Raw genomic sequence first — 24,460 nt, 5'->3', positions numbered from 1 at the left:
GAACTGCTCCAAACTGGCTCCAAACTGCCTGTAAAGCCAAAATCCAATCACTATATGCACTGAATGAGTCCCAATCAACCTCTGCTAGCCTACGAGACTCCAATGATAGGCCAACTCCTCCGTCTCCGATGTCCACTCTAGAAAGGGGACATGACAGTTTACATATGTTACCAAAGCGCTTATAGACCAACTACAATAGGTTCCCTCAAAGTTTACAGATCCAAGCCCTTACCTATCTCGGGTCTATACCCTGAAGGCTTATTGGTCGCTGATCGCCACCCTATCTTGGGACTTAACCTATTGCTTGGATTTAGACTGCCCCTCTTTGGAACATCTCAATCCCATCTTGTTAAATACAGAAAGTAATAACATGATTTAGACTATAAGTATATATATTTCTTATGTATTATGAATACGTATATGAAATTAAGTATGACTATCATACATATTGCAGTCCATATTAGCATTACTATTAATTCTGCATAAGAACATTATTGGGCTTCATATATTTAATATTAAGGATACTTATTAAACACATCCCCATGCATACCACCAAGAACAAGGATGTTACTGCCTGTAACTTAATAACAGTTCTGATCTGATCTGATCCATGGTGCTCTTACTAGATGCTTTTGATTCCTTTCCTTTATATCTCTCAATGTGAGGGAGAGGTCACACCTCTTCATCATGTATGCCCTTTGGCAAGAGACACACCCTTTCACCATTCCCTTTGATAGAGTGCAACTCTTCATTATTTCTGCCCTTTGAAAGGGACACAACCTCTCATAATCAGATCTGCACTTATCATTTAAATCAGATCTGCACTTCTCATTTCTAAATTATTCCCCTCTCAAATGAGGTTCTCTTCTCCCTTTTATATCTCGTTGTTGAGGGAGTCACAACCTTTCCTTTCATTTCTTTTGACTTTTCATTAACTTAATTAATTTTTAATTAATCATATTTAATTATATTTAATTATTTTATTTTATATTTTAATTTAATTTTAAATATTTTAATTTTATTATTATCATTTATTATTGAATTTTATTTCAAAGTGGGGACAATATAGTCTGCCCTTCCCGAATTTGCTTGTCCTCAAGCAAATGTTTATTTTAATATCCTCAACTAAGTCATCTACCAACATGAGTTAAACAACACAAAGCATATACATGGGAAACACGAAGCATACACGTGGAAGGCACAGAGCATACACATGAAAAACACGAAGCATACATATATGCAAACACGGAGTATACATGTGAATACACACATTTTGAAATTTCTTTCTTGTTATGAGTAGAAACACAAATCAACACCAGCTTGATGCAAAAACATAAACACTCAATCTAGTTTGTGATCTCAGGTAGATTATTTAAGAATTTCAAATGGAGTAAATATAATGAGTCTGATTAGCCATATCGACAAAGAGGATAGATAGCACAATGTTTGGATACTTGCCTCAAGTATTAATTAAATGGACTATGCTTAACCCCCTATTCATCATTAATGAAAGAGAAAAGATTTAGACACAATGAGACGCCTGTAGTGCTTATCAGGCCCAAGAGCGGTACACTCACTTGGCCCAACTGATGGCAGACTTTCAGTCATCCACATCGGGTTGCCTACCTGACAGAGGCCTAGTTTCTGCTGACCTCATTGGTCTATCTCTCTCCCACACTAGTGGTGAATGTAAAGTATACATCTATTATTAGTCAATTTGTTTAAGATTATACTGTTATCAATGAGATAAGTCCATACTCATTCCCTAGTGAGACCAAGGAGAAGTAGGTGCAATAGGATGCCCGTAGCGCTTATCAGGCCCAAGAGCGGTACACTCCCCCTTGGCCCAACTTGTGGCAGATGTTCGGTCATCCACAGTGGGTTGCCTACCTGACAGAGGCTTAGTTCTTGCTATCCCATGGCCATATGGAATTTATGATTAATTTATTCTCAATTTAAATGCCAGCTTATTTGTTATTTGTTATTTTTTTTGTCATTATATATATATATATTAAGTATTTTAAATGCCACATGGATATGCCTAGTTATAGACCAAAGGCTGACATATGAAGTGGGGTGTTCATGGTGTTCTGCCTCCACATCACAATGAGCTTAATATGCTGCTCATATAATCCTAGACTAGGATAATGAGCCAAAATTGTTTGCTTTATCTTTCTAATCATGTTGTCAAATATCTCATATATCTCTCCAAGACTAGGAGAGTCCGTATTAGCATATTTAATGATATCTATAATAGGTGAGATGAAAGAGCAAACATATATGCAAAATGAAAACTAAAATTTGAAAAAAAAAATTGTGTTGTGAGAAACTTTGAAAGTAGAAACATTGAACAATAAATTAGAAATTTAGATAAGAAAATCAACAATTTCATATTTAGTAAAATTAGTAACAATGGACCACCAATCGTCAAGGATCCTTTTTTTGATGGCCTTTTCCTTCATTAGAGATTGGTTTAGGCCATCTACTCCGCTTTGAATTCACCATCATCAATTGTAGGGGCTCATGCACCTTAAGCATCCTCTCTAACAAAATGAAGTAACTGGCATATCTGTTCACCAAAAGTTTGGGGAATTCCTTCTTTGAAAACGTTTTGAAGAGAGCAAGTGGGCCGTGGTGGTTGTAAATGAACATATGAATACCTCTAGGTTTTGCCACCAGTTACTTCACCCAATGTATTTTCCCTATATCTTTCAATTCATGAACACAACATGGGGTCCAAAAGATGTGCTTGTAAGCACCCTCCACCATCATACCAGCCAATTTGTACACGTGTTGAATTAGTTACCACTTGGACAATATTTGAAACCCCAACCTCCTCTATGGCCTCTCTCAAAATGCTAAATTGAAAGTTTAATTTCTTATGCTCCCTTGAATAGTCCACGAATCTAATAAAATAAGAGCCACTTGGGCATGTGACTGATATTGATCGGTGATCAGTGTCTAATATTGGTCCACCCATCCATCATAATAGAACAGCCTTTTCTGTAAAGACCCCTGTTCTTAATGCCGGAAATCTCATATTTTGAATGCAAGTGTAATTTTTTTGTGTTTGGTTTTCTGATTTTTTAACTTTTTATGAGGGTTTTGACATATAAAATAAATGCAACATATACAAATTCTCATATAATTGAAAATCGACTGAGATACATTCAGCTTGCAATTATTACAAAGACATAGCCTTGAATCAAGAATTTGGAGTCTTTATTGAATAGGGAACCAAAAAAGCAACTGTAACAACAATGAAGAACCTGATGTATATGGGTGATCTGCTGCAATAACTTCTTACTTTGCTCCCAAATTGCAGCGCTGGCCTTCCAATAATGAGATGCCTCCCTTATTGAATGATTTGGAATTTATTCACCCGTATTTGCCAAAATCGTTGCGTACACATGGAGCGCCCAGCTTGCAGGATTCGGCAGAAAAAATATGAAGGACGGCTTGTGAATGCTGTGTAATAGCTGTTGTGTGTCGCCCAAGCAGCCTTAAACAATCTGCAATATTATTCCCTCCTTCAATCGATGTAGTTTGAAGAAACACCTTTCAATTTGAGCACAATTAGAGCTTCTGATGTGAAGCCCTCTTGCATACCAAATTCAGAAGATATTTCTCTCCTTCAAATGGCTGCACACTTAAGATTTTCCCGTTCTCCAATGGCTGATGAAAGTCTGAAACCCTTGGTCTCTTCTCTCAAACAAGTATAACGAAAATAGATGCAATAATGATGAATCGAACTTCTCATTTCAAGCTTATATATTCTCCAAGGAGAAGTTCAAACCTCTTCCAAAAAAGCACCCTTTTAATATTAAAATGTAATAATGTTTCATTGGCATCATTAATGAAATTGACTTTGGGTTATGTGCTCATAAATAATAATAAATTCGGCCCCCTCCTCATGATGACTAGACCCTTACGATATATGTAAATGATGTTCAATTCTCAATTCAATAGGCAAGTTATATTCTAGTGTATATTTTCTTGATCTATTTAATATCTATTTATATGATGAATCTGGCTATCTTCTTTTGTATGGCAGGTGAGAGGAGCATTTATTGATTTCGATGTCCTTCTCACAAATGCCAATTGATATGTATATGCAAGCTGGGTACGATCAAGCAATGCCTTGACCGTTCACGTCTTTTTAGACATGACCGATCAAGACATTACCTGATTGTGCCCCTTTGCTTATCGCAGTAATTACAAACGGTGCATGTTTAACAATCGATACCAATCGGTGTATGCTTTAACTTAACAACCCGATACCAATCGGTGTATGCTTTACCTTGCCACCCGATATCAATCGGTGCATACTTAACCCGATATCAATCAGTGCAAGCTTACATTGCCACCCGATACCAATCGGTGTTTAGTTAATCCGATAATTATTATTGTTCACTGTTAAATATATTAACTGATATAAATCGGAATACATTGGTTAGCCCGATTTAATAATCGGTGAACACAAATAATATAACCGATATTAATCGGGATTCTATGCTATAGGATGATTATCGATAGTTAAGCATTTGATTGAACTAAGTAGATTGATCATATACAAATGAAGAATGGTAATCAAATGAAGGATTAATAGCTTGAAGTTTTTCATCGTAATTTATTGATAGGATAAATGATTGAATGAGAGACTTCATTTATCTCTCATTCAATCATTTATCTTACCGAAGCTATCATGCATTAACACTCCCTCTTAGCTAGGTAAGATAAATGAAAAACAATATATCAAGCATCACAATTCAAATGATGGTTAGTATTCTTTACACAATCTGACTCTCTAGAAAATCATATAATCTAATCACATGATATGAAGTATCACCTAAACATGTGATACAAATGTCTATCACGTCAATCTTGTGATGACAGGATATCGCTTAAGCATGTGATATCAGTATTGCCTAAACATGCAATACTTAAGGATAATCATATGAGAAGGATTAAATTCTCATCTTATCCAAGTTGTGGTATGTGCACCATCATCTTATACAAATGTTTTACCACAACACAATCATGGCACATCCATGACACACCAGAGATCCAACATGATAATTGGTCTGGACATCATAAGATCGTCACCTTATAATGTCTTCATACAAGTGTTCATTATCTTGAGAGATCGTCACCTCTTTAGATGTGAACCCAGGGGATAAAATGCAAAAATGTCCTATCATGACAAAGAAGTTTACACATTAAACATCTTATTGATATGCAAATACAAATTACAAAGCAAATTACCTTTCTATCATACCTAAACCTTTTCTGAAGTGATCAACCTTCACTCTGGAAAGAGGTATGGTCAGAATATCTGTAGTTTGATATCCTGTACAAACATATTCTAATTGGATCACATTCCTGTCTACCATATCTCGCACATAGTGGTATGGAATCTCAATATGCTTGGATCTGTCATGGAACACTGGATTTACTGAGAGTTTTATGCAGCTTTGATTGTCACAATGTATAACAGTGGGTTTCATAGGCTCTCCAAACAACCCCACAAGCAACTTCCTAAGCCATACTGCTTCTCGGGCAGCCATAGAAGCTGCAATGTATTCAGTCTCGGTGAAGCTTTGAGCTACAAAAGACTGCTTCCTGCTGATCCAAGATATCATAGCTGAACCTAGACTGAAGCAACACCCTGAAGTGCTTTTCCTGTTAGTCACACTTTCAGCCCAATCCGAATCTGTAAATCCATGTAGGTCTATATGCACTTTCTCATATTTGAGACCAAGGTTCAGGGTACCTTGTAGGTATCTCATAATGTGTTTTACTGCAACCAGGTGTATCTCCTTAGGTTCACACTTAAACTGACTTAGAGCATTTACTGCATAACAGATATCTGGCCTTGTATTTACCAGGTACATCACGGACCCAATCATCTTTCTGTATTGAGTAGGGTCAGTGGGTTGTGACTCTGCTGCTGCTTCTTTAAGTTTATGTAAATTGGTTTCCATAGGAGAGGTCATAGGCCTACAGTTTAGCATTCCGAATCTCTTCAAAATGTCCAAGGTATACTTTCCTTGGTTTAGTATAATGTTGTCAGAATTTTGCCATACTTCCAATCCTATGAAGTAATGAAGGAGTCCCAAGTCCTTCATATCAAATTCTTTGGATAGATCTTTCTTGCATTGATCTATAAGGTGATCATTTCCCGTGATTAATAAGTCATCAACATATAAAATCAATATTAGCATATCACCTTTATTTCTTTTGAAGTAGAGATTAGGATCTGCATCATTCTTAGTGAAGCCTAGTCTTGAGAGATAGGTGTCAATTCTTTCATACCAGGCCCTGGGAGCCTGTTTAAGTCCATAGAGAGCTTTCTTGAGTCTACACACATGAGACTCTGCATCATGAATTTTAAACCCTTTAGGTTGCTCTAGGTAGACTTCTTCTGAGATCTCACTATTTAGAAATGTTGTCTTAACATCCATCTGGTGTACCTTCCACCCCTTTGCTGCTGCAATGGCTAGTACAACTCTTATTGATGTATACCTGGCAACAGGTGCAAATGTTTCTTCATAATCTATTCCTTCCCTTTGTGAAAACCCTCTAGCTACAAATCTGGCCTTGTGTTTCTCAATACTGCCATCTGCAGCATGTTTGATCTTGAAAAGCCATTTAGATGAGATAACAGATTTCTTAGTTGGCCTAGGAACAATCTCCCAAACATCATTCTCCATAATGGACTGATACTCTTCAGACATGGCATCCTTCCATACTTGATGTTCAAGTGCATCTGATACATTGTTTGGTTCGGCTTTAGAGAGATCATTCATAAGGGCAACATAGCTAGTGAATTTATTAGGCCTTTTGCTTTCCCTGAAGGTTCCTGAAGGAGCAACAAACTTCTGAGCTTCTGCTACAGTCTTGGTGGCCCATAGTGGTCTTTTTTTGAGGTTTTCTCTAGGTGGACTTTAAGTTTCACCTATAGTTTCCTTAGGATTCTCCCTCTGAAGCTCAAGAGTAGGATCTTCATCTATGCTAGGGGTAGAGATATAGACTTCAGGCTCTAGTGAGCTTTGGGCTCTTTTGAAGGCTAAGTCTTCTTCAAAGATCACATCCCTACTTAGTTCAATATTCTTTTGACCAGGTATATAGATCCTGTAGGCCTTGGAGGTTTCACTATATCCTACAAGGATTCCCCTTTTTTCCAGAAGGCTCTAATTTTAATCTTTTCTCCCTAGGTACATGAATGTAGACAGGGCATCCGAATATCCTATTTTTCCTCTCAGCTACCCCATTTTGTTGAGGATTATAAGGTATTGTTAACTCCCTCTTAATCCCTGAATTTTTACAAAAATCTTTAAATAATTCTGATGTGTATTCCCCCCCATTATCAGTTCTTAGGGTTTTAATTTTATTTTCTGAGTAGTTCTCTGTTAGTGATTTGAATTCTTTAAACCTATTGAGGATCTCTTTTAAATCTTTACATTTCAGAAAGTAGATCCAAGTTTTCCTAGAGTAGTCATCAACAAATATTACATAATACAAAAATCCCCCTTAAGAAGGTATGGACATGGGTCCACATACATTAAGATGAACTAACTTAAAAATTTTACTTGTTTTCCTAGTACTATTTTGAAAAGCACCCTTAGTATTTTTACCTAGGGCACATCCTTTGCATGCCCTTGAATGATATTGCTTTAACTTAGGTAGGCCTGTGACAAGGTCTCCCATTGATGATAAAGCTCTAAAATTCAGGTGGCCTAGTCTTCTATGCCATACTTCATTAGCATCTGTAGTTTCATGGATTAGGACTAAATTGGGCTCTGTGCATAGCTCATACAAGTAGCCTTGCCTTTGACCAATAGTTTTAGCTTTCTTGATGGATGATTTTTTTGGCCAAGCCAATACTCTGTTGTCCATGAAGGTCACTCTGTATCCATCGTCCTCCAGTGCTGATGTTGAGACTAGGTTTCTCTTGAACCCTGGGACATACAATACTCCTTTAAGTTGTAATGATAAACCTAATTTTAGTTTGATGGTGTAGGTTCCAACTCCTTTGACTGGATGTGTGGAGCCATCTCCGATAGTTACTTCCTCATCATTCTCTTCCATGGAGTCTAGCACTTCTCTGAATCTTGTAATGTGTCTGGATGAGCCCCTGTTGATCACCTAGGAGTTAACTTTGTTTGATGCTTGGTTTGTGAGTGCTGAATAGAGTACATACTTCTCGGGGTCTTCTTCCCTTTTAGATTTTCCTGCTTTGGCAAATGTGGCTTGTTGTTTAGCTCTTTCTGGACATTTGGCAACATAGTGCCCAAATTTGTCACATTTGTAATATTGAATTTGTGAAAGGTCCTTCTTGAAGGTGTTCTTGCCATGACGACCTTTTCTCTTTCTAAATTGTTTCTGCTTGCTTTTCTTGTTTGAGTTTGTATTTAGAACTTGGAGATCTTCATCTATATTCTTTTGCTTGATCCCTTTCTTATTTTGCCTTGATTCCTCTTGGAGACAGTCAACCTTTAGCCTATCGAATTTTGGAAATTCATCCCTCGCATTGATGCCTTGGACGAATGTTTCCCATATGCTAGGCAACCCATCTAGAGCAATGAGTGTTAATTCTTTGCTTTGGATCTCATATCCAAGAGTTGCCAGGTCATCCCTTAGGGATGATATTCACATGAAGTAGGCATTGACTGATTCTCCTTTGATCATGGCTATGTGATTTATTTCTCTTTTTAAAGCCAAGGTTCTACTAGCATTAGATATCTCAAATGCATCTTCAAGTGCTTTGAACATGTTGTAGGTTGTTTCATGTTTCCTTATGATGGGCATAATATTATTTCTCACCCCATCAACTATGATTTTGATGGCCTTTTCATTTCCCTCTCTCCAAGTTGTTTTGTCAGGTTCTGCAGTTTTAGTTTTTAGAAATGATTCGACTTTATTTTCTTTTAGAATCATCTGAATTCTGAACTTCCATGCTGAGGAGTCATCACCTCCTTTGAGTCTATCTTCAAATCTGATAGTGCTAGCCATTAGAAGAATTGTGATGTTGAATATATGTTTGTTTTGAATTTTTCCACAAAATTGAACAGCCTCAGGTTCGATTTAACTATAGCTCTGATACCATGTAAATGATGTTCAATTCTCAATTCAATATGCAAGTTATATTCTAGTGTACATTTTATTGATCTATGTATTATCTATTTATATGATAAATCTGACTATCTTCTTTTGTATGCCAGGTGAGAGGAGCATTTATTGATTTCGATGTCCTTCTCACAAATGCCAATTGATATGTATATGCAAGCTGGGTACGATCAAGCAATGCCTGGACCGGTCATGTCTTTAGACATGACCGATCGAGGCATTACTTGATCGTCCCCCTTTGCTTATCGCAGTAATTACAAACGGTGCATGTTTAACAACCGATACCAATTGGTGTATGCTTAACTTAACAACCGATACCAATCAGTGTATGCTTTAACTTAACAACCCGATACCAATTGGTGCGTATTTACCTTGCCACCCGATATCAATCGGTGCATACTTAACCCGATATCAATTGGCGCAAGCTTACATTGCCACCCGATACCAATCGGTGTTTAGTTAATCCGATAATTATTATTGTTCACTGTTAAATATATTAACCGATATAAATCGGAATACATTGGTTAGCCCCATTTAATAATTGGTGAACACAAATAATATAACCGATATTAATCGGGATTCTATGCTATAGGATGATTATCGATAGTTAAGCATTTGATCGAACTAAGTAGATTGATCATATACAAATGAAGAATGGTTATCAAATGAAGGATTAATAGCTTGAAGTTTTTCATTATAATTTATCGATAGGATAAATGATTGAATGAGAGACTTCATTTATCTTTCATTCAATCATTTATCTTACCAAAGCTATCGTACATTAACAATATAAAGTTAAGTTATAACTTTATATTCACCTCATTTAATGATTTTATTATTAATTTGGCCACATAAACATTAATATCTCCCAAAACACTTAATATTTCGCTATACTGATTGAAACGGAAGTCCAACTTGCTATTCCCCATGTGACCATATGCTCTTGCTAAAAATAGAAAGGGCCTTTCTTGAACATCCCAAGACTTGCTATAAATAGTAAGTATAGCAAATGAAGTCCTAATAATGCCAAACGAAAACCAAACCGAAGCATACTAAATCCTTGGGAAGATACCAACGGAAGAAGACCCTCTGTCCACACTCAGTAGCCTATGAGGGTCAAAATGATAGGCTAATCTACCTTGATGATTGATGTCAACTAGAAGGGGACATCATATGTTCTGATCCAAGTTTGTCTCATATTCTCCTTTCGTAAATTAACCTTAGAATATTGTTTGCCTAGGAGGGCAATGCATAGTTTATGATATGCACAGGGGACAAATGAGGGATCAATAAAGGCTACATCTTTGATCATTTGTTTGAAACAAAGAGGAACAAGCCACATGAAATAGGATGGCATTGGCATAAAGTTTTTGCTAGTGGAAGCCTTTATCACATCTCGTACCTATACATTAAACATACTTGCAATTGCGCTTGGCCTCTCACTACTACTAATCTTCCTTTTTCCTCTGGTGGCAATATCACTACTACCAATACCAACCATGGATGGCATAGGCATATATGATTGTCCATTTCTAGAAGAATGTATTGGCATTGTTACACTTTTAGACTTTGTTTCCACCGCCATATGCAATCTATGAACCTCTACCTTCTTATCCTCCTTCATGTGTAGACAGATTTTAATTTTACAGCTTCTAACACCCAGGAAATGAGACCATACCCTTCTATAGCTTTCTCTAAATTCTATCTTGCAAATGTGACACAACAATACCCTACTCCCTCATAATTTTTTTTATCTAGCATCTATGGCTTTCTCAAGTTGGAGAAAAGGTTTTCTTTGGGTGAGAGGAAATCTTTGTATAAGGTTTCAAGGCAACGGAAGGGCACTCAAATGGATTTGGTGACTGTTCACCTCCACACACACCACTTCCACTGTCTGATGAGGTTGCAACTCTTACAGTTATTTCACTTGTTTCTACTTCGTTGTCACTATTGTCATTATTACTGCTACTCGTTTTTTTGTGAGATATGAGGCAACTTTAAATGGAAAAATTAAAAAAAAAATCAGACATTAAACTCTGAACTTTGAAGCAAATTTGAAAACTAAATTAAATGATATAATGACCTACCTATTTCAAAAAATTGTTCTCATTATCAATGATGCCCAACATTCAACTGCTCTTTAATCTACTCTTTCAAACCTGGTTAAAAAAAAATCATTTTCCTTCAAACCTTGCTGCGATATATTTTGTCATGCTCTGTCTTAAACCCTAGTCACAGTATTGAAAAAAATTATAATCAAATATAGGCAAATAAATAAGTGCAAGGCTGATCCAAATAAAGGAAAGAATTATTTTTCCTCCTCGGCCTACCTATTTGCGGAGATGCAACCGTAAGTGGAAGGGTGTAATAATGGGTATAAATAAGAGGTCATTTAGGACATCATTTAATCAGGCAATCAATTGAATATCTTTCCTATTCAAGGAAGAATTAAGCAGAGGTCATAGCAGATCTAAGGAACCCTTGTGAGCAGAATTTTTGAAGATTTATTCCAAACACTATGAGCAGACTTGTTTCGGATTCATAAGAAGACTTGTTTTAGACATATGAGTAGACTTGTTTCAAATTTATGAGCAGACTTGTTTCAGACTTATGAGGAGACTTGTTTTAGACTTATGAGTAGATTGTTGTAGACTTTAAGGGCTATAGGGAATGAGAATTGAATAAGCAGATAGCAATTCGGATCATAGATAAGGATCTATCAAGGGAGAGAAAGACGAGTCAATATTAGGAAGAATTCTGAAATCAGTAATGAGAGTAGAAAATCAAGATAAGTCTCTTTTCAGAATTATTCATAGAATTATTAAGTTGAACACAGCATATTTAGGCAAACAAAAAATGAAATGCAAGTGAAATGAGGTTGTTTTTCCTCATTTAACGCGAGCTAGGGTGTGGAAGCCCACCAACAAGGAATTAAATAATATTGTTTTAAATTTTTGAGAGTGTTTTTGTTTTTAATCGTTGCTTTTTGTTGGGGATGGCTAGTCATCCTGGAATGGTTGAGGGATGCACAGACATCCCTGCTTGTCTTGGGGATGGCAGGCCATCCCCTTTTCTTCTCTTGGATGCCCCCATGTTTCCATGACATCCCCTTCGTTTTTGCCAAAATTGGGGATGGTTTAGGGACCTCCCCTAGGTGTTGAACATCTCGGAAACGGGGTTGTGCCAAAAAAGGTTGGGGATGCATCCCTTGGTTTCTTTGATAATTATATAATATTAATATATTAAAATAGAATGAGAGCATATTAAAATAGAATTAATACAAAATTACAAATGAAATATTTATTATTAAATAAATAATAAAAATACTAAATAGACCCAAATTATGATGAATAATAAGTAATATTAAAGTTGATTATTTTATTATATATTATGATATCTAACAATCACCAATATCAAATTACAATCACTAGTTGATGAGCCTCATGAATATTTCTATTTACTGTTGTTACATGCTGGGCAAGAGGTTTGATGTATTGAACAAGCTGCACCTCATGGTACAGCTGCTTCAAATGCAAATGTCATAGCAACACTAGAAGAATTCACAAATGATTACTGAGAGTTTTGAAAAGTAATCGATTATGCAATCAGTAGCTCCTTCATAGCAAGACATCCAACTAATAGTTATTTGTTATTACCCTACTTCCAAGATATGACCAGTAAGAAGAAGTGTTTGATGGTTAGAGAATAATATATAAGTAGCCAAGTCTTTTAAACAGTATTGTTAGTCTTCATCCTTTCAGTGAAGCATTCCCATATAGCAATAAAATACATTAATTCTGAACTAGTTTTCTGGTTCAGGGTTCGGGCACCGGTACATAGGTTCGGCAAAATTTTGAAAAGGGGTTTGGGTACATTTTGAAAAGGGGTTTGGGTTCATTTGGGTTCGTTAGTACAAAAACATGTAATATATATTAATATTTGTGCAGCTTGTAAGCATGAATTAAGATTAGCACGTCACATAGCATCATATAAACAACAAAACAAACATAAACTTGTAATCATAGCATCATGATCATACCATAATAGCATCATATACATCAAGTTTAATATCAAAATGACAAAATATTCAAGTATCATTGTTTCAACTTTCAACAATATAAAGTTTAATCATCAAATGGATCAGCTAATTCATCCTCCTCCTCCTCATCCTGCTCATCCTCCTCATCATTGACATTGACATTAGATGAGCCAAAGCCACTTGCACTTGCATTATAAGTTTGCTCGCCCTCCAAGTCATCAAGTGTCAATGCAACAAGAAGCTAAGAAGCGGGAGCATCCAAATCAGTATGCTCTGGCTCTATATCCCACATCTTTGTTTCCCCTTGTGTGTAGTCACGTTGTTTGTGTGAAAGAAGACGTAGGTTGGAATGCACATATACTAAATTCTTCGCTCTTTTTGATATCAACCTATTGCACTTCACTGAGTGGATGAAAGAGTATGTGCTCCAATTTCTTTCTGAAGCAAATGAACTAGCAACCTATGAAGACAAAGTAAACAATTAAAGTTACACATTAATAAAATTAAAATTAAAAATTACGAGCAACCTATGAAGACAAAGTAAACTATAAATAAACTTGTGATAAATTTTAATTAATTAAACTTACTTGTGATAAAACTTTTACAGCGAGGGGTTGTAGGTGTTGGAAGCATGCACCATGGAAGTACCACCAGCTATGAGCATCCTTCTTGGATCAATGACGAAGTGCCTCAACACTTAGACCATTCCCATTTGCGAATTCTATGAACTCATTTGTAACAATATCTCATAAATCATCATCAAGATATAGTCTAAGAAATGCTGCTTTGTACCCATCAGATACTTCTAGATCTCTCCATGGTTAAATCCTTCCTGGTTTATCAAGAAACTGATTGCTATAGTACTTTGGTGTCAAGGCATAGGCAAGAAGATGCAAAGGAGTGGTCATCTTATTCCACCTTTCTACAATAATTGCTTTCACTTCTTTGAAGCATTGCTCCTCGAGGTCATTCTCTTTTGCATTTATAGTGAACTTTATTTTTTCAAGCATTGAGTCAATGCCATCATAAATCTCACCAATGCAAGGCCTATCCATGTCGGTATAGCGAATCATACTCATAATGGGCTCAGTGATACTTAGGAGATATGTAACAAGATCCCACCGTTTCTCATTCAATATTCTCTCCCTAATTTTTTCTGCCCTCTCACTGCTACTCTGCTTCCATACAATCCAATTGTTGCTGATCACCATATTGCATAGTGCCACTCTAACTTTCACAAGTCGTCTTAAGACGATTGTGTTTGATGCAAAACGGGTCTCAGCTACCTATAACACAAATTAATGCCAAAATGATTAAAAAATAAACCCAAACTTTAAAGAAGAATACACAATATAGCTTACACAATGATATAATGAACATTGAAATTAAAAAAATTAGAAAATGTAAAATTAAATTACTATTTCACTGACCTTCAATAGCTCCAAATTCGAAAAGGATCTAAAAATCCCTTGAGACATGTGGTGGTTTGTGATGAACATCTGGATGTCCTCAGCCTCTGCATACACATCTCCGATCCATTTTATTTTAGTCCCAATCCTTTGTAGCATAAGATTGAGTGAATGGACCGCACAAGTTGTCCAAAAGATGTGATAATAGCGTTCCTCAACCAACAAACCAACAACTCTACAATTTCTTGCATTGTCCATTATGACTTAGACAACATTGCGGGGTCCCACTAACTCAATAGCGGAGATGAGAATTTCTGCAATAAATTGGCAATCTTTTACTTGGCCCTCACAATCCACAACTTTCAAAAACATTGCCCCTTTAGGGGACACCGCTATGAAATTGATCAAGGGACGATTTTTAGCATCTTTCCACCCATCTGAAACAATTGTTACACCTGTCTCAGCCCATGAATCCCTTATGAGTTTCAATGCATCTTCAACCCTCTTCACCTCTTTGTCCAATAATGTTCCACGTACCTTCTCATAACTTGGGCCCTTATACCCTCTTGGAGCTTCATTAACACTTGTTATCATTTGCTTCCAATATGGGGAGCGGACAACATTGAAAGCCAACCCATTTGCACAAATGCACCTTTCTATATCTTGGTCAGCAATGTCTCTACTCTCATTTTGAAATGCGGTTTCTAAAGGCCCCTTTGTTCTTTTGTGTGTCAAGGGTGGTTCATTTTCAGGTTCATTTGTGGAAAAGAAGGGGTGGTCTTGTACTACAACATCGGGATTAGATGGGGCTTGCATTCCCCTTGTTTTCTTTGTTGCGGTTTGATTCAATCTACGACCTTCTCTCTCTTCTGCCTCCTCATGCTCCTTAAAATATTTCATCACTGTCTCATTTGGTATAGGTTTACCATCTTTTCCAGGGCATTTTTTGATGCCTCTTCCTTTTATTCCACACAAATGGCCTACTACCCGATAATATGAACTATTACGTTCAATACCACATCCTTGGCATCTCCAACGAAATCCCCCACCTCTTGGAAGTGGGTTTAAAATGTCAACATACTTCCATAAGGGAGAATTTGGATCATTTCTTTGTTTTGTAATTGTTTGTTCATTGCCAAAGGAGGAAGAGGTAGATGCCATTCTAGTTCCTATGGCAAGAAATAACATAAACATATTCAAAAATAAAAACAAAATAATGAAAAACAATTAATGTTTCATGTTTGACAATTTGTGAAACAAAAATAGTTGGAAAAAAATGTTAAAAAACCTACCTCTTGTAGCCAATGGGAGCTTGCAAATGTATGGAAATGATGCTGCAACACTTGTTGAAGCTTCAAAAATCAGTCATCAACTCCTCCTATTTGATCTTGGAAGCCAAATTTTGTTCACCCTTTCTTCATCCTGCTGTCAAAAAACTTTTGTTTGCAACACAAATGAGGAGAAATGAGACAAGATTATGTTTTAGAAGTCACTTTTAGGGTATAAAATTTACTTTTTACATGGCGGATTTGAAAAAAAAAAAAAGCATAAAAAACCCCGTTTTGGGCCGCCCAACCGTCCGGGTTCAACCTGGGACCGCCCGGGTTTGACCTGGTTTGATCTTGGTCCACTCGGGTTCGAACCAGGTCGAACCCCCTTTGGGAAATTCGAACCAAGGCCGGACCGGACCCGGACTGTACCAGACCCGAACTAGGGGTGTCTAGGGGTGATCCCGGTAAGCTAGATTCTGAATGAAGCAGGTATATCAGAAATAATATTAAATAATTTTAACTGACCAGGCTGCAATAGAAGAAATAGTCAGTAGACCAAAGTTCATAAAGTCGTAGATCTGTCAGAAAATTTCTCCCTTAGGTAGTGCTTGGCTGTACAATAACATTTCACATTTTTGTGAAGTGATCAAACCTCTTCAATGGGTGGCGGCTGGGATTAACAAATATAATATTCAATTGCCCTACAAAAGTTGTAAGAGGCCAATACATATGTCCTTTAGATAGCGATATAAATTGAACAAGCCAAACCAATAAAAAAGATGATTCAAAGTTATTTGGCTTAGCATTGGCACGATTTAAAGGATAGGACGATACTTTTTTAATATTTCAATTTAATAGCATAGCTTATTAAAAGCATCGGCCCAACAAGGTACAACTTGGAATTTAGAGAAGTACAACACTATTTTTTGAAACCCAATATTGTTATAATATAATAGTGAAACCTTCACAATAGAAGCAAATATTAAAAGTCCTTCACAAATAAATATAGAGCTACAACAACATATAGTAAATGATAATGAAATATGCTGAAACCAAAAATTATTATGATATAATAGTGAAACCTTCACAATATAATCAATGGTAAAAGTCGTTCACAAATAAATATGAAAATCTAAACGAACTAGAAACCCTTCACTCTCTAAAATTTGTAACCCACAATATTAAATCACCGAATGCCAAAATTTAGATGCATTCATCTCAGGTGATCTCTAGATGAAATCAGTTACATGGCTAGGAGGGTTTTCATCCTTAAAACTATATAGTCATAAGGGTTTTTGTCCTCAGACAAAATAACTCACATTCATTCCGTAGAGAAGAAATTTATAAAATGAGCAAGAAACTCTTTTCTATAATTCTTTGAGAGAAAATAATGAAGTGGAAACAACTTTTTGCATCAAAACCTCACATCTATGCGAAGGCCAAGGAAAAACCTGAATGTGAGAATGACACAAAGGTGGAATTTCAGGCCTTGATGTAGAAGAAGACCTGGGTGTGAAAGCTTTTTGGAGTAAGTTGTGTAAGAATTTTTAACATCAATGCTGCAGTTCACACTCTGTGATTCATCATAAAAGTGAAAAATGGAGAAAATAACCCAGCCTTTACAATGTACAAGTTGCCTATAAATTGGTTCTCCGTTTCTTTAGGAAGCATGGTAAGGGTTGCAAAATATACCAGAAAAAGGTGGATAAAATAATGTACAATAGAAAGGATGGATTAAAAACAAAACTCAGGGTAAATGATAATATTTTAAAGAAGAGAAACTATCATACATAATAAATAATAATGTTACTAATAAAAGAAGGGAAGCAATGCGTATAGTTCTTGCCAATAGTAGTTTAGAATAGAAATAGAAAAGGATTTGGTTAGTTTAGAGATAGAGGGGGCAAGAGTGAGATAGAAAGAAGGTGACAACAACTAGTAGAGAGAGGTATTGAGGGAGGGGAAGAGAGAGATAGAGGGGAAAAGATAGAGAGTGTGTGTGTATATGAGTGAGAGAAATAAAGAGAGGGAGAGGGGGAGAAAGAAGGTGACAACAACTAGTAGAGAGAGCTATTAAGGGAGGGGAAGAGAGAGATAGAGGGGAAAAGATAGAGGGAGAGTGTGTGTATATGAGAGATATAAAGTGAGGGAGAGGGGGAGAGAGAAATTGAGCAGAGAAAAGTAGAAAAAGGGATTGATAGGGAGGGAGGAAGAGATGGGTGTAGAAAGAGGGAGAGATAGGAATGGGAAGGATATATATCTTGGGAAAGATAGAAGAGGCAAGACACACACACACACACACACACACACAGAGAGAGAGAGAGAGAGAGAGAGAGAGAGAGAGAGATGCAAAAGAATATGGATTTCAAAGAATTGGTGTTGTTCAATTAATCAAGGAGACAAAGCTCCTTTAAATAGAGTTACAAAGATGATGTTTTTAAAAGAAACAATCATTAACTAGAGGCGAAATTAGAAACAACTTAAATGACCATTAATAACACAAAGAGAAAGATATTATTCTAATATCCTCCCTTAATAGTCATCGTTCTACCTACCAAGAGAAATAACAGAGAAGGTTGGCCCCTTCTTCTCAGAACACGTTGCAATAGAAGACGAGCCTGCCACTAACTCTGCCACTTGAGATGAGTCTGCCACCAACCCTCCCAGAAACTGCAGAACTTCTGGAGATACCCAAAACAACACCAACCATCCAACCTGATGTTGGAGAGCTGTCCCTCCCTGTAACAAGAGACACACCAAGAACAACTGTCATGATTTTGAGGAAAAAATCGGCAAACCCTCCAAACTATTGCAAATGAGCAAGATGCCCGAAAATAGACTGCAAATAAGTGACTAGTGCAGATGTTCGCACAACAACTCCAGGTGCGACGAAAAACAGACTGCAACAAAGTACAATTCTTGAGGAAAAAATCATAAACCCTCCCATGATTTTTTTTTACAGGGACAAAAAATATTGAAAAACCCACAGATAATTTTTTAGGACAAAATTATTAAAACCCACAGATTTTTTCAAGGGAAAAAATATTAAAACCCATCAGAATTTTTTTTAGGTAAAAAAATATTAAAAACCGAAACAAACATACTATATATATTAAAAACTTACACCAATGAATCCAAAAAAATACTATATATATTATATATTTATGAACTAAAATAAAAATCATGAATACTTTCCTTATTTAACACATCCCACTAGTTGAAAATTGTCATTAACTATAATATTCTATTTAATGCCATCAATTATAAAAGGTGAAGGGATAAGGGGGAATGAGAATAATATTTTGACAATATTTTTTTCTAAATGCTAAACCCATTTGCTGCCATGAGATTCCATTTTGGTCTTTTCCCACATGCTGGTGAACCGAAATTAATTATTTCAAGCTTCTGCGTAAAAAGTAAAGATTAAGAATGAGGATATGTTGCCCTTCCGTTGTATTAGTATGTACTACATTTCAAAATTTGAGAATTATTAAATAATAAAAATTCAAAATTGCCGACATTGAATTAAATGCAGAAAAATGGGTAATTTTTTAGGTAAAATTAAATTTTGTGCTTACTCTAACCAATGAGGAGAAATAAAATTGACTTTTTTACAATTATTTAAAATAAAAATTAAACACAGACTACATAATGTTATGGTGAAATTTTAATTCTATGTATTGATTGGATGAATTAATTAAAAAATGAAAATGAATGGATGTAATAGTATCCTGCCTTGGCAAGAACTAATAATTACTAAGTAATAAAAATAACAAAAAAATCAAAATAAAGAACAGTCATAATAAAATAGAAATGAAACGAATGAAAGGAGAGATGAAAACCAAAGAAAGAGCAAGTAAAAAGGGGTTGTGGTCTAACGAAAAAAGGAGGATATATGAAAGGAAATGGATATGAAATGGGGAAGCATGAGGTGCATAGAGAAGAACTAAGAGGAAGAGTGAGGAAAGCCAAGGAAATTAATGGAAGAAAAGAGAACAAAGATAAAGTAAGGGTAAATAGGACCTTGAAAGAGAACCGATGTCCAGAAAATAATGAGGGAGAGTAGAAAGGTAGAAAAGGGAGGGGCGAGGTTGGGGGCGGAGCAACAAAAAAAACTAGAAGCTTGGGTCTTTGGGTTTCTTAGGGAGCGAATGTTAGGATGCAATGAGTGGTTTACTCACTAGCCTCATCTTTATTGAGACTGTTCAAATGCTTGCTGATCTTTGTTGCTTTTCTTAGGCACCTTTTAAAATAGCTGTCTTAAGCAACTAAGATATTGGTGTCTTCAATATATCTATGGCTCGTACTCCTGTAATAATGTTCCATGAGAGTCAATTTTTTAAGCTGTTCATGTTTATTGTTGACATCACGCTCTCTAATCTTAGTGGCCATAGATCAGTCAGTTTTCCTGACAAAAGAAACTCTTAGGAGCAATCCACTTTATATACTATTGAGTTATTTCTTTTTAACTCTTTTATCATATGATGAGATAAAGCCTTAAGATTCTTTTCCTCTTAAATCAAAATAGTGGAAAAGGTATGTTGATGACACACACACTGTTGACAACATGGCCTGAATAAATTGGAAGAATTCTGTTCTCATAACAACATTTCAAAAGGCTTTAAATTTATCAAAGAGCTTGAAATTGATGGCAATTTACTTTCCTTGATATCCTCCTCTCACATCAAAAAGATGGTTCCTTGTCTCATTAGGTATATAGAAAAGCCGTCAATAGGTACTTTTACTTTCTTGCATCATCTCATCATCATTGAGCTCAAAAGGCCAGGTTCCTAAAAAAAATTATTACTCAAGCTCATCGATCTGTGATGAATACTTTATTTACCAATAACTTGCTTACTTATGTGTGATCTACAGGAAGATTGTATACACTCACAAGCAAATCTCTAGAGCAGTTAAAAAAGCTAATTTCTGTCTTCAGGAACCATCAGAAGGACGAGGAATCCACTTGTGCCCTGTTGCTTTCCTATATTGAAAACTTCAAATAAGATCTCCAAAATCCCTAGAAGACAACTTATTCCATTGTTCTTTAAACCACACAACAGAAGACCCTCTCCATATCTCGGGGCTCTATAAAGTGGATTGTTCTTGCAGGGTTCCCAACATCAGGGAAACTGGCCGCTCTTTGGCCACTAAGGTTAGAGAACATGATATTGACATTGAAAATGAATGAATTAACAAATTGTTCCTGGCAGAATGTTCTCACAAGTATATGCACCACATTTGTATTGAAGATACCAAGATCCTAGTTGCTAAAGAAAACTATTTAAAAAGCACTTGAGGGAAGTCCACAGGGATTAGCGAACATTCAGATAGCAATTTCAATAGAGATGAAGGCTTTCTCCTATCCTTGTCTTCTCATGTTTTGAAATAGACTAAATTGGAATTCATTTTATATCTCTTCCTTACATTTCTTAACCTGATCATAGATCATTGTGTGGGGTCCAAAATGTTGATATAAAAAGAATCAACACAGTTGACCTATCAAAAAAAAAAGAAAGAATCAACACAGTTTAAATCCAAAAGCTTATAAATTATCTTAATACTTCTAGAAAATGTTCTCTTGATTGGAAACATAATATAAGGCACCCCTAGGCAGATTGCGTAGGTTGTTGATTCTCAAGAAATATAAGGATTTGGCTAATGGACTCCTGTCTGTTGGAGGAAGGTAATATAGATGCAATGGTACAGTTTAAAGATATTTTTTGTATAGAGAATTCTGTCGTTTGATTGACACGGTCCTATTTTATGGTACTTGATGGTTGATCCAGATATCCCAAGAGAATATGAGTAAGTTAAAATCGGAGTGCACACAATTGTTCAATTGATCTCACAAATCAAATGCATGACCCTTTTGGACATTCACTGAAACCAATCCATTCCTGATTAGAACTTGCTATGCTACTCTAATAATCGATTTTCTACAAAAACTTAGTGCTTTTTATCCAGAATAAATATATCCTATTAACTAAAATGCTTAAACATCTTCCCTCTAGCTACTTCCATAACTTGGAGAGAAAAAAAAAAACAAATTTAGGTTTTGAACTATGGAGAGCGCTGGAAGGACAACAGAATGAAGAATCTTGTTGATCAGAATAATGAAAACTAAAGTGGCTTCATTTTCAGGTCCAATAAGGAGATGCAAGCTGTTTTTTTCAGCTATATATTACCTAGATGCGTTCTTGTTAGTGTTTGTTTTAGATTGCCGAGCTGAGTTCTGTTCAGGGAAATACTATTGTTGTTTTTGCCACAACACCTGATAGAATTCATTTGTTTCAAGTTTCAACAATTGCTTTATTACTTAAGAAGAAATCTGAGTGTAAGGTGCCTAAACAAACTTGAATGAAACCTTTGTTTCCAGGCAGCAAGGTTATGGGGACAGAAAAGTTGTGGGAGGCATTTTTTCTTAATCCAACTGAATGGTGGGACAACAGAAAGGATAAGGTAAGTAATCACATTTCCGTTCTATAAATTTAGGAATCTTATTTTATTCTGTGATTTTCTATTCCCGCACATTGGTGTTGGTTCAATAAAAAGATAGGCATGCTGACAATGTGAGTCTACAGAGAAATCCAAAAGCTCCCGATTTCAAGCACAAGACTACAGGTGAATCACTATGGATTGAAAGTTATGGTAACCCATCATGGGTTAAATCTCAGTTAGACAAACTGGATGATGAAAGTAAGTGCTTTTTATCCAGAACAAACATATCCTATTAACTAAAATGCTTAAACATCTTCCCTCTAGCTACTTCCATAATTTGGAGAGAAAAAAAAAAACAAATTTAGGTTTTGAACTATGGAGAGCGCTGGAAGGACAACAGAATGCAGAATCTTGTACATCAGAGTAATGAAAACTAAAGTGGCTTCATTTTCAGGTCCAATAAGGAGATGCAAGCTGTTTTTTCAGCTATATATTACCTAGATGCGTTCTTGTTAGTGTTTGTTTTAGAATGCCGAGCTGAGTTCTGTTCAGGGAAATACTATTGTTGTTTTTGCCACAACACCTGATAGAATTCATTTGTTTCAAGTTTCAACAATTGCTTTATTACTTAAGAAGAAATCTGAATGTAAGGTGCCTAAACAAACTTGAATGAAACCTTTGTTTCCAGGCAGCAAGGTTATGGGGACAGAAAAGTTGTGGGAGGCATTTTTTCTTAATCCAACTGAATGGTGGGACAACAGAAAGGATAAGGTAAGTAAACACATTTCCGTTCTATAAATTTAGGAATCATATTTTATTCTGTGATTTTCTTTTCCCGCACATTGGTGTTGGTTCAGTAAAAAGATAGGCATGCTGACAATGTGAGTCTACAGAGAAATCCAAAAGCTCCCGATTTCAAGCACAAGACTACAGGTGAATCACTATGGATTGGAAGTTATGGTAACCCATCATGGGTTAAATCTCAGTTAGACAAACTGGATGAAAGTATGAGTTTTTCACATCAACAAACGAATCCTAAGAAGTCATTATCATCATTTGGGGACAGTGATTTCAACCTTTTCTAAGGGCTGACTGTTTGACAAGGAAAGTTTGATGTGCAAATGCAATGTTATATACTGTGGGCAGGGGAAATTTGGAGCGCTGGAATTTTCCTTTACAAGAATAGAAGAGTTGTGAATCTTTTGTCATTGTATGAAATGTATATGCTACACAAGAAATTCAGGAAAACGGAAAGTTGATGTGAATTTGTAAATTTTGGGGAATATCTATAAACTTTATGTGCATTTATAACTTGGCCTGATTTGCGGAAAGGTTGTTAATTGGTGCAAATTGAAAGGCCAGAAATATTTCTCTGACTGCATATTGAAACTAACGCCATTATATTTTATTGTGTAGTTTAGAAGACGGCCTTAGTTAAACATTAAAATTAGTCTTCTCAGTATAATTATTGCTGTTTACTTGAGTTTCTAAAGTGGAACTTGTTTTTTTCTTTCTTGTTTGATTGTTATCTCATATTATTTCTTATTAATGTTATCTTTAATTTTTTTTTTGTATTCATTGAGAATATATATTGAACGCTAAAGAAAACAACATAACACAAACTATCCTTCATACATGATACTTTGATGAGCTGCAAGGAGTACCAATCAAAGAGATGCACAAGAGAGGGGTGGGGGACATAATTTCACACCAAATCTTTTTTGAAGTGAGATCCAAGAACCATATTTCCCGTGCGACTTGTTTATCCATCCAATTGTCATCCAAAATAGAATGCTGAACACAATTAATTGATTTTGTCCAAAATAGAATCTGGTTTGTTATCACCAATATCTATTTCCTTTGTGGGTGCCAAACCTATATACCAAGAAGAGTTACCTACTTTAAACGGTGTCATAATAGGGATTGATTGAACAATTGATTTAGAACTTCTGTTGGAGATTTAGAAGTATACTTGACCAAACTTTGTCTAGAATAGACGGGGTGGGCAAGTGGGGTAGATGCAGAGTCTCCTGCTAGAGAATTAGTCGAAATTCAATTTTTAAATATGCTAGACGGAACTGTTTTCTGTTCCATCTTGTTTCTAGAGCCTCTGCCCGTAAGGTTTGTCCACTGTTGCATCCTTTGGAGAAAATTGTCCACCTAATAGAATG

At 35.9% G+C, this 24,460-nt stretch overlaps 1 protein-coding gene across 3 annotated transcripts in view; it reads left to right on the top strand.

Moving 5' to 3' along the window:
• LOC131044455 (protein OSB3, chloroplastic/mitochondrial) overlaps nucleotides 1-23,804 on the top strand; it is a 118,009-nt gene extending 94,205 nt beyond the window's left edge. For all 3 annotated transcript variants that reach the window (XM_057977783.1, XM_057977782.1, XM_057977781.1), the window contains 4 exons: nucleotides 22,228-22,310; nucleotides 22,433-22,547; nucleotides 22,978-23,060; nucleotides 23,183-23,804. In XM_057977783.1, the coding sequence (XP_057833766.1) occupies nucleotides 22,228-22,310; nucleotides 22,433-22,547; nucleotides 22,978-23,060; nucleotides 23,183-23,374 (473 nt within the window). In that variant the 3' untranslated portion in view covers nucleotides 23,375-23,804. The remainder of the gene's footprint in view (nucleotides 1-22,227; nucleotides 22,311-22,432; nucleotides 22,548-22,977; nucleotides 23,061-23,182) is intronic.
• Nucleotides 23,805-24,460: the final 656 nt, after the last annotated feature.

The sequence above is a fragment of the Cryptomeria japonica genome, chromosome 10 (assembly GCF_030272615.1).
Source record: "Cryptomeria japonica chromosome 10, Sugi_1.0, whole genome shotgun sequence".
NCBI classification, from domain to species: Eukaryota; Viridiplantae; Streptophyta; class Pinopsida; order Cupressales; family Cupressaceae; genus Cryptomeria; species Cryptomeria japonica.
This window is presented reverse-complemented; position numbering and strand designations above follow the sequence as displayed.